The sequence below is a fragment of the Salmo salar genome, chromosome ssa17, assembly GCF_905237065.1.
Source record: "Salmo salar chromosome ssa17, Ssal_v3.1, whole genome shotgun sequence".
Classification (NCBI taxonomy): domain Eukaryota; kingdom Metazoa; phylum Chordata; class Actinopteri; order Salmoniformes; family Salmonidae; genus Salmo; species Salmo salar.
Genome location: NC_059458.1, coordinates 74,455,345 through 74,465,084, shown reverse-complemented (window position 1 = coordinate 74,465,084; position 9,740 = coordinate 74,455,345). Strand labels below are relative to the sequence as shown.

At 42.5% G+C, this 9,740-nt stretch overlaps 2 protein-coding genes across 5 annotated transcripts; one reads left to right on the top strand and one right to left on the bottom strand.

The window, feature by feature from the left end:
* Positions 1-83: 83 nt before the first annotated feature.
* Positions 84-7,282, top strand: LOC106576590 (probable tRNA N6-adenosine threonylcarbamoyltransferase). Of its 4 annotated transcripts, none has more exons than XM_014153830.2 (12): positions 84-297; positions 790-909; positions 1,015-1,134; positions 1,235-1,410; positions 2,021-2,116; positions 2,385-2,434; positions 2,531-2,609; positions 2,793-2,858; positions 3,039-3,129; positions 3,280-3,355; positions 3,548-3,646; positions 4,265-7,282. In XM_014153830.2, the coding sequence occupies exons 2-12, from the start codon at positions 795-797 to the stop codon at positions 4,302-4,304; spliced, it is 1,008 nt and encodes a 335-aa protein (XP_014009305.1). In that variant the 5' UTR covers positions 84-297; positions 790-794; the 3' UTR covers positions 4,305-7,282. The 4 variants fall into 4 exon arrangements, with proteins under 4 accessions (XP_014009305.1, XP_014009304.1, XP_045556082.1 ...); XM_014153829.2 differs by having other exon boundaries at positions 4,212-7,282; XM_045700126.1 differs by lacking the exon at positions 2,793-2,858.
* On the bottom strand, positions 5,484-9,542 carry LOC106576599 (uncharacterized). The gene is made up of 4 exons (XM_014153844.2): positions 9,385-9,542; positions 7,822-8,619; positions 7,649-7,681; positions 5,484-6,193 (listed from the first exon to the last, which is right to left on the bottom strand). The coding sequence occupies exons 1-4, from the start codon at positions 9,398-9,400 to the stop codon at positions 6,144-6,146; spliced, it is 897 nt and encodes a 298-aa protein (XP_014009319.2). The 5' UTR covers positions 9,401-9,542; the 3' UTR covers positions 5,484-6,143.
* Positions 9,543-9,740: the final 198 nt, after the last annotated feature.

The window sequence follows — 9,740 nt, the reverse complement described above, 5'->3', positions numbered from 1 at the left end:
CAGTGGGTTTTGAGGAACATTGTCACACAGACACGCATGTGCTGTTAGGCTGCCCTATATTATGCCTGATGTGATTTTCCTCTGAATCCGTGAACGCACCAGGAATCAGCTCTTTATGCATGTTATGTATTTGTTTACGTCAAACATTAAATGTCTACAATTAGCTTCCAATTTGTTTTGGTTAATACAATACCTTGAAAGATACAATTCTGTAAGAAAATCATCAAACTACCTCTTGTTATGGGTCCTCACTGCCTAGAGTGCTGTCTGAAACCCGAAATACTCAGCAACTGAAAGGTTCGAATTAAACTTTTTGCTTTCTCATCTGAAATGATAATGTTTTTCATTTAAAACACGTGAAATTGGCTCTTAATGTGCCTTCGCTTTTGGCATGTGAAATGAATAATTGATGGTAGATCTAGATCGCCACCTGGTGTGCAACCCGAGTGTTAGCTAACTAATCATGCTTCTAATAGTTTTAACCAAACATGACCCTGTTTTGGTATCTATATTCTAGTGCTTATGTTCTACTTTTCGTATTGCTTTTGAAGAATAAGTAAAACAACACCTGTACTTTTTAGTCGTTGACATTGCACTGTTTATTCTTGTATGAACTGATGTATGCAACTGTTTCTGGTATTTGTAGCTATGGCATCGCACTCTGAACATATATTTTTTTCAGATGCACACAAGAGCACTAGCTATGACATTTACGACATTCTTTCAATGTGCACAAGTTTTTATTTTATTCATAACAATATAATTCTCCATCTCCCTCAACCTCTCTAGCTGTCATGACTGTAGTGATTGGATTTGAGGGCAGTGCCAACAAGATTGGTGTGGGCATTGTGAGGGATGGGGAAGTACTCTCAAACCCCAGACACACCTACATTACACCCCCTGGTCAAGGCAAGTTGGTTGAACTCAAAGTAGACTCAAATGACAACTGAACGATTGCATTTGTCCTAATGCTCATGTGTGTAGTTGCAGTAACAGACTAACTCTCCATCCCAGGGTTCCTGCCTAGTGAGACAGCCAGACATCACCGCAGTGTCATCCTAACAGTTCTGAAGGAGGCGCTGGAGGAGGCAGGGCTGAAGCCTGCTGACGTTGATTGCGTGGCATACACAAAGGGTCAGGAACTCCTATGTCACTGATTCCTATAAAGCTGAAATGGCCTTTTCTGACCTGTAGTACCATTCAGTTTTCACCAACATGATATTATTTACCCCAGGACCAGGGATGGGTGCCCCCTTGGTGACGGTGGCTCTGGTGGCACGCACAGTGGCCCAGCTGTGGGGGAAGCCTCTCCTGGGTGTCAACCACTGTATTGGCCACATTGAGATGGGCCGCCTCATCACTCAAGCCAATAACCCCACTGTGCTCTATGTCAGTGGGGGTAACACACAGGTCAGTCACCCATACATACTTACTAAGACAGATTTGGGATGTCCCGCACAACTTGAGGGTTCTTTATTTAAAAAAAAAAATGTTTAACCCTTTTTCGTGGTATCCAATTGGTAGTAGTTACTGTCTTGTCTCATCACTGCAACTCCCGTACGGACTTGGGAGAGGTGAAGGTCGAGAGCCATGCGTCTTCCGAAACACAACCCAACCAGCTTCTTAACACAACGCACATCCAACCCAGAAGCCAGCCGCACCAATGTGTCGGAGGAAACACCATACACCTAGCGACCTGGTCAGCGTGCACTGCGCCCGACCCGCCACAGGAGTCGCTAGTGCGCGATGAGACAAGGATATCCCTGCCGGCCAAACCCTCCCTAACCCGGATGACGTTGGGCCAATTGTGCGTCGCCCCATGAGCCTCCCGGTCGCGGCCGGCTGCGGCAGAGCCTGGGCTCGAACCCAGAATCTCTGGTGGTGCAGTGCCTTAGACCACTGCGCCACCCGGGAGGCAACTTGAGAGTTCTTAGGGTTTCCCCTTAGTTAGCACTCATACCTGTCTCAACTGAGGTTTTTTGGGTTTAGTTGTGCTCTAATGCAATGTTTCCTCATGAAGGTGATTGCATACTCTGAGCGGCGCTACAGGATATTTGGTGAGACCATCGACATTGCAGTGGGCAACTGCCTGGACAGGTTTGCTAGGGTGATAAAGGTGAGTTCTGCATGGCTCTTCAGGGGACTAAACTGAAACGAACCTGATTAAGTAATGCTCCTATAAAGACTACATGCTGAAACATGTAGTCCACTTCCATCGTCTTACAAGAGTTTCTGAATATCATTTTCAATTTGCTCCTCTTTTCATGCATCTTGTTTTTAAAGCGAGATAGCAACATCATTTTTAAGATTTATTGTGGACTTGGACTATACCTTGTATAAATTGTTTTTACACTTTCTCATGAATAAAAATGGTTTGTGCTCAGATTTCCAATGATCCCAGCCCTGGGTACAACATTGAGCAGATGGCCAAGAAGTGAGTACATGTGTTTTCTTTGGAATTGCTGTCGGCCAGTAGATGTTTTCATATGTGTATATATTTACACCATTGATTTCCTGTTTGTTTTGTCAGGGGTACACAGTATGTGGAGCTTCCATACACAGTGAAGGGGATGGATGTGTCATTCTCTGGGATTTTATCCTATATCGAGGTAAGATGCAGAGCCTTTAAGTGGGAATAAAGTTCTGCATTGAGTTGCATTGCATTGGGTTGCGTTGCATTGGGTTACATTGCATTGTAGGGGAGAGACAGGGTTTTTGTGATAGTTAGATGGACTGTGGTAATAATAAGGGGTGCGTGTTTGATGTGTTCATATTTGTCCCTTTTCTTTCAGGAAGCAGCTGGGAAGATGTTGAAATGTAATCAGTGTACAGCAGAAGACCTGTGCTTCTCCCTACAGGTCAGGACAAAAGCAATAAACTGCCCCAGTGCATTGTTGTCAGCCTGTTTCCTGCATCGGCGCGGCAACACCCTTCCCCTTCAGAATGATGGCGGCTACATGGTGGCATCATTCACTGTCTGAGAGGTGGCAGAGCACACCACTATGTAATGATCCGTTCACTACTTGTGTGTCCCGTAGGAGACCCTGTTTTCCATGCTGGTGGAGATCACAGAGAGGGCCATGGCTCACTGCAGCTCCCAAGAAGTGCTCATCGTTGGAGGCGTTGGCTGTAAGTCAATTGTACTTCATTGTGGGGGTTGTGGACTTTCCAATGTAATTCATTAAAACACATAAGATGTAAATCTGGCTGACCTCATTATGGACAGGCACACCTCAAACACAACCCTTCAGGAATGCTGATGAGGGTTTTGCTCTGTAGGTAATCTGCGTCTGCAGGAGATGATGGGAGTCATGTGCAAGGAGAGAGGTGCAAAGCTCTTTGCTACAGATGAGAGGTAAGGCTCTACATACTATGTTTTCAATACAAGGGATCTGACAAGTGTATCTAAGACATTCAATGCTTACCTTTATTATTTATGAACTAATACAAGTAAAATGGCATATGTTGATGCTAATTTCATAATGTACTTTAACTTTGTACATCCTTCTGTTATTAAAATGTGATATTCTGTTTTGTTGTGTCACAGCTTTTGTATCGATAACGGAGCAATGATTGCACAGGCTGGCTGGGAGATGTTCCGGTCCGGTCAGACGACTGAGCTGTCAGACTCTTGGATCACTCAAAGGTAATTCCACTATATCTGCAACTCAAATTATTCCCTTTCATTATATTCTATTGTACAGTACAGTGATTCCCTTTCATTATATTCTATTGTACAGTGATTCCCTTTCATTATATTCTATTGTACAGTACAGTGATTCCCTTTCATTATATTCTATTGTACAGTGATTCCCTTTCATTATATTCTATTGTACAGTGATTCCCTTTCATTATATTCTATTGTACAGTGATTCCCTTTTATTATATTGTACAGTACAGTGATTCCCTTTCATCATATTCTATTGTACAGTGATTCCCTTTCATTATATTGTATTGTACAGTGATTCCCTTTCATTATATTCTATTGTACAGTGATTCCCTTTCATTATATTCTATTGTACAGTGATTCCCTTTGATCATATTCTATTATACAGTACAGTGATTTTCATATTGTACAGTACAATGATTACCTTTCATTCTATTGTACAGTGACTCCCTTTACATAAAATTGTTAGCTAAAATGTTACAGGAAGTTCTTGTCTATTTTCTGAAAGTGTATTGAGATGTTAACTGGATATTTTTGACAACAGGTCTACCATATTGTGCTGTCATCCAGTGACAAGAGAAACATTGTTGTTGGCAGGTACAGAACAGATGAAGTGGAGGTGACCTGGAGAGATTGACAGCTCACTACCCAACAGCCTGCACCCACCTTCCCTTTACCTGGATTGTATGCATTGTGTCATGATGGAGGGAAAGAATGTAGAAATATTCTATGCCTCACTTCTATTGTTCTGAACCTCTCAACACAACAGTTTTTAGCCACGTGCATTAGTATTTTAGGCCTAGATTAAATCCGGACTGCAGAAAATCTGCGTTATAGCGCGATTAAAATGTAAAGGCAATGTTCCCGCATTTGGAGAAAACACCTTTATCTTTCGATTTGTTTTTGCTTTCTCTAGCGCTGGATTCAATCCGTATCGCAGAAGATCCGCATTAAAATAAGTCATTTCTGATTGAGCCAACATATGCAGCGTTTACCGTGAATGAAGTCACCGCGAACTACGCCTTTAAATTTCAATATAATGCAGATCTTCCGCGATACAGATTTAATCCAGCCCCTAGTCCACAATATAGCCACGTTTATACCTGGTGTTAACGTTTCCTGATCTTGTCAACATTCTGATTGCGCCCATATTTTTTGAGAAGTGTATACGATTAATAGAAGTGATCAGATCTTCCCGACCACCTGCTGAGAGTCAGTGATGCGTTGTAATGTAGCTAGATTTCTTACAACTAAACAGATCTGGATTATCAAACCATTTAAATCATCGACAGGTGGCAATATTGGCTTAACATTAAATAAAAATGTGCATTACGCTGAAATGTACCTTTTTCAAGGATGGAGATCAGAACCTGTGATCTTCCTAGCCCAGTGCATTGCACCAGCAGAGGTGAGGGCACTATGCCTTTTCCCCACATATTTAAAGCTGTTCAGGCAGAAAGTTAGGCAAGTTTGGAACTCAAGACGCAACAGATTTTTCCCCTCCACCCACTGAGCATTTATCCAATCAAGTTGTCCAAGGATCACAATCAAGTTGTCGGCTTTATTCAGTAGTTCAGCGCCATAGAAATTGAAAGGCAATGTTCTGCGTTACCAGCACTGCATGTCGGCTAAATTGGAAATAACCTTTACATGTCAATCGTGCTGAACTTCAGCGACAAGGATAGAGTCAAGCCCTCAGTTTACTTAAAGGTAAATACATTTTATACTTGTCCTTATTAACAAAGCAAATAATGCTGTGGGTTTTATGTATCGTATGTTAAAATGATGAGCATTACCAGTAAGACCATGGGGCATGTCAAGTTCATTCAATTTTATTATGCAATACTGTTCACTTGTCCTCCAGTGTATTTTTTCTATATTTCAAATTTCAAATCATAAAAATTGAGCTAGTGTGATCATGAGTAATCATATGGATTCATGAGTAACATTCACCCAATCAGGGTACAAAAAACCAAACCAGCATTAGGATCAGACAGGGGAAGGGTGCGTTCTTATTGTGCTGTCTGCACCCCTGTAAACTGGAGACATGATTACACATCTGTCCCGTGTAAAATACGGTGAAATAAGCAGGTATAACATTTTCAAATTTGTGAAAAAATAAACACCTGGTAGGGTAGGCGTACCAAGGATTGGTCACAACAGATTAGAAAGTGCTTGACGGATCCCTCACAAGAGGACAAAACAGAAAATGTCTGATAAAACTGCAGTTCCTCACAATAAAATGACAGCTCTTAAGATTGTTAAAAGACCAGCTCAACACGACATTAAAACCAATCATTTTGAGCTGATAGGAACTCCAGGTCCAATTCATTAAGGCAGGCCTTTGGTTAGAAAAGTCCCTAGTTGTGGATCTCATCAAGGAGTTAGTCCAAAGTGTCTCAGTGTGGCTTTGTGTAAAGACATCGACCTGAGTGTGTGTGTGTGTGTGTGTTGTGGCAGACAGGTCCATGCGTCACTAGGCTGGCTGGTCCAGGGAGTTCTTATACCAAACTACCTTATTGGGATCTGAAACAGAAAATAAGACAGCATTTAGTGACAGGCAGCATTGTCAAACCTCTCATGCTGCAGCCCCTAAGGGCTAGATTGTAAGGACTTCTGAAAAGGGAAACCCACTAGATAAAAAAAATCTCAAGTTGTATCCTTCCTTTAGAACCAGTAGGGTACATGATACAAATGTTTTTGCAGATGAGATGCAGCAAGTTTTAATGATGTCACTAGTAGGAACTCTCCTAGATCCAAAACAATTTGCCTACCGTACCTACTGATCATGCTGAATAACCACAAACACAGCGCGTGAAAATTGTGTTAATTGATTTCAGTAGCGCTTTCAACACCATCTACTTATTGAGAAGCTGTTGGATTATCAGATTCCTTGTAAACCGTAGTCAGGTGAGATTTAACCCTGCCATCTCTTCATCTAGAAAGGTTAACAAGGGAGCCCTGTAAGGTTGCGTACAATCACCGATACTGTGTCCACTATACAGTAACAGTTGCCAAGCCTCTGGCCCAGCCCATGGATTCTTTAAATATGCGGACGACACTCGGCTGGTGGGATTCCTTAAAATCATATCAAGCCTCCCCTGAAGGTCTTGACAGAGAAACATCCAAATTCATCCAGTGATGCTCAGACAACTCCCTTAAAAAATAAACATTAACAAAAATTAAGATGGCAATTGATTTTAAAAAAATATGAAGAACCCCCCCCCGAAGAGCAACGGGGAATCAGTTGATAGTGATAACATAAATAAATACCTTGGAATTGAGAAACAACCTGAAATTCAATGACTGTGCCCTCAAAGACAGAAACTACAGGAGATTGTTCTTCACTGCACTGCACGCATTGAACTTATTCTTCTACGCGTTTAAACCAAAGAGTTTTATAACTAAACCAAGAGACCACAGCCCGTCGTTTCAAATTGGAACAAATGAGTCAGTAGTCCAAGCGGATCCTTCACATTTATATATCAGTCTCATCGTTCCATCTGTGTTTAAACCATCTTGTATTATTGGGTGTTTTTACGCATTATGGTGGGATAATAAAATATCAACGTTTACCAAATCAAACCATTAAAGAGAATTTAATTTTTGAAGTAACATTCGTCCATTTTTTCCCCCAACCTCAAAAGTAATGTCAAGATGAAACCATGTCCCCGACAGTGGTTGTGTATATCCAGCTATACGCCACAATTCCAAATGAATGGAAAAGATGAGCACCATTTCATTTCCTGGCCTATTTGGGTGACCATATTTTCTATTAATTTGGGATGGAGGCATATAGCTAAATTGAATTTACACCACTGATGTCATGGGATATTCTCTTAACATTAGACTACTTTAGAGGTCTGAAAACATCTTAAAATCCTTTAAATTATGAGCCCTGCTTCAGAGATTCTAATGCCCAGCGTGGAGAATGGAGAATCCAGGCCAAATTCTAATGGACCTTCCTGATGATCATCTCACCTTCTTTCTGTTTGTTGCAGGTGACATTCCATTCTAAAAATGAACAGGGTATAGTTAGGATTCATACTATGATGCATATAACGTCGACCACAATTTTATGACAGATGCAACAGAAAAATAACATTTATAATACATTAATGTATTATTGAGGTCTCAACCACATCAGCCCTTACCTATTGTGTGATAGCGCAGAGCCTCCTTTAGATGGCGACAGGTGAGAAGCAGCTTCCCATTGATCTTTGCTTCCTCCTCTCTGTACTGGTCAATAGAGATTGAGGTAGTGACAGGAACTGGGATTTCACCACTGGCCTGGACTGTGTGATGCCTCTCTTGTGTTGGGTTGGCGGTTTCACCTCCAAATGTGAGCTGAGGTGGTGCTACAGGGGCAGGGCAGGGAACTGACCCCTCTGTGGCTTGGAGGACCTCACTGATGAAACTAAGTCCCCACTGGTTCTGCAGCAGGACACCGATGGCTGGGCGGCCCTCCTCCTCCAGCACTCCACCCACAGCCCCTGACTTCACCTTCGAGGCATAGCTGATGGTTGGCTGCAGCTTGGCAGGGCTGTCCTGCACTGGAAAAGCAGGTGGGTGCTTGAGTAGAGACAGGCTGTCCTCCACCCACCTCTCCTTCTGGCTCGGCTTCGGGGGCCTATCTGCTACACGCCCTGCCCCCCTGGGCCCCTCTCTGCGAGGGCCACGGCCTTTGTGCTGGCCTCTACGATCTCTGTCTCTACGGTAGGTGAAGGCATGTACATGGGCGGGTCCGTTCAGGTTGCCCTCGAGGGCCTGGGGTGAAGCTTGGCAGGGCTGCTGGTCAACCCCAGTTGGGCAGCCTCCACCTCCACCACAGTTGCCAGACCCAGGTGATAGGCGGCGGTTGCCAATGTGCGCCTCTGGGTTGGTGGAGGACACAAGGCCAGCAGGATCACACAGGGTGTCGGACTCGCACACTGTGTTGGCCTCCCATGTACCTAAAGTTAGATATAAGGCAAAGGAAGATCGTTAGAATCCCCTAATAATTTAAAAAAAAATGGGAACAGTTTAAACTACGCATTTATGTTATGGTTTATTGGTGAAATTATGAACTAGTTAACTGTCAAAGTACCCATCTTAACTTGTGTTGGGTTTTGTTGGGGCTTGAGGTTAACTGGCTAGCTAACGTTAGCTAGCCACATAGCTACGCAGAGCTAGAATGCACGCCACGGTTGGCCTAGCTAGCTACCGATTAAGCTGAATCCAGAAAGAAAATCCAGTGGCAAATTTTATGACACTTAAATTACTTGTAACTAGCTAGCTAGTTACCAATTTTATTCAAGTTGTATGTCATATGAGGAAATAGCTATGTAACTAACGTTATAACCTTATCGAACTGCCTTGCCAACCAACCTCTTGCTAACTAGCTAGCTAGTCTGCTAATAAACAGAAAAGCAACGTGTATGTAACGTTAACAGTACCCAGCGTCAGCTAACCTGAAACGTAATTTATTTAAAATAGTAACATAACTAAGCAGTGGGTATTATAATAAGGCCATACAATCTACCGTTAGTCTTCAAGTATGCATTGGAACAATAAACAATTTCCTGGCTAGCTAGCTAACATTACGTTAGATAAGTTTCATAACACCCCGGCTCCAACGCACCGGACCGGGAGTATTCATTTCAGAACGTTTTGCTAACGTTGGCAAAGTAGAAAGTAACAAAGTAATGTGCTAATAGATGCCGGTACCCAAAACTCACCTGTTTTGATATGCATATCTTTTTGTTTAAATGTACTTCTTCTGGAATTAAACCGTTACTGAAAGTTTGTTTACAGCGGGTGTCTTGATTGTGGCCACACGGAAACTGTCGGAGGTGGAAATGACCGTCACCGTTCAACTTTGCCGGATATTGAAGCGCGAATAGAGGAGGGATGTTAATCAAATAGTTTTCCCGCCCTCAAACCCTTTGCAGAAAGGGATATAATAATATACTTTGTCTTAGTGATTAATAATATTAATGGATTTCATTTTGTCTGAATCATGTGTAATCTTTAATCGTACTCTGTAATTCCATGGCTGCATCTCTAAACTCCCCCTGCAATGATGTGCCTTGAT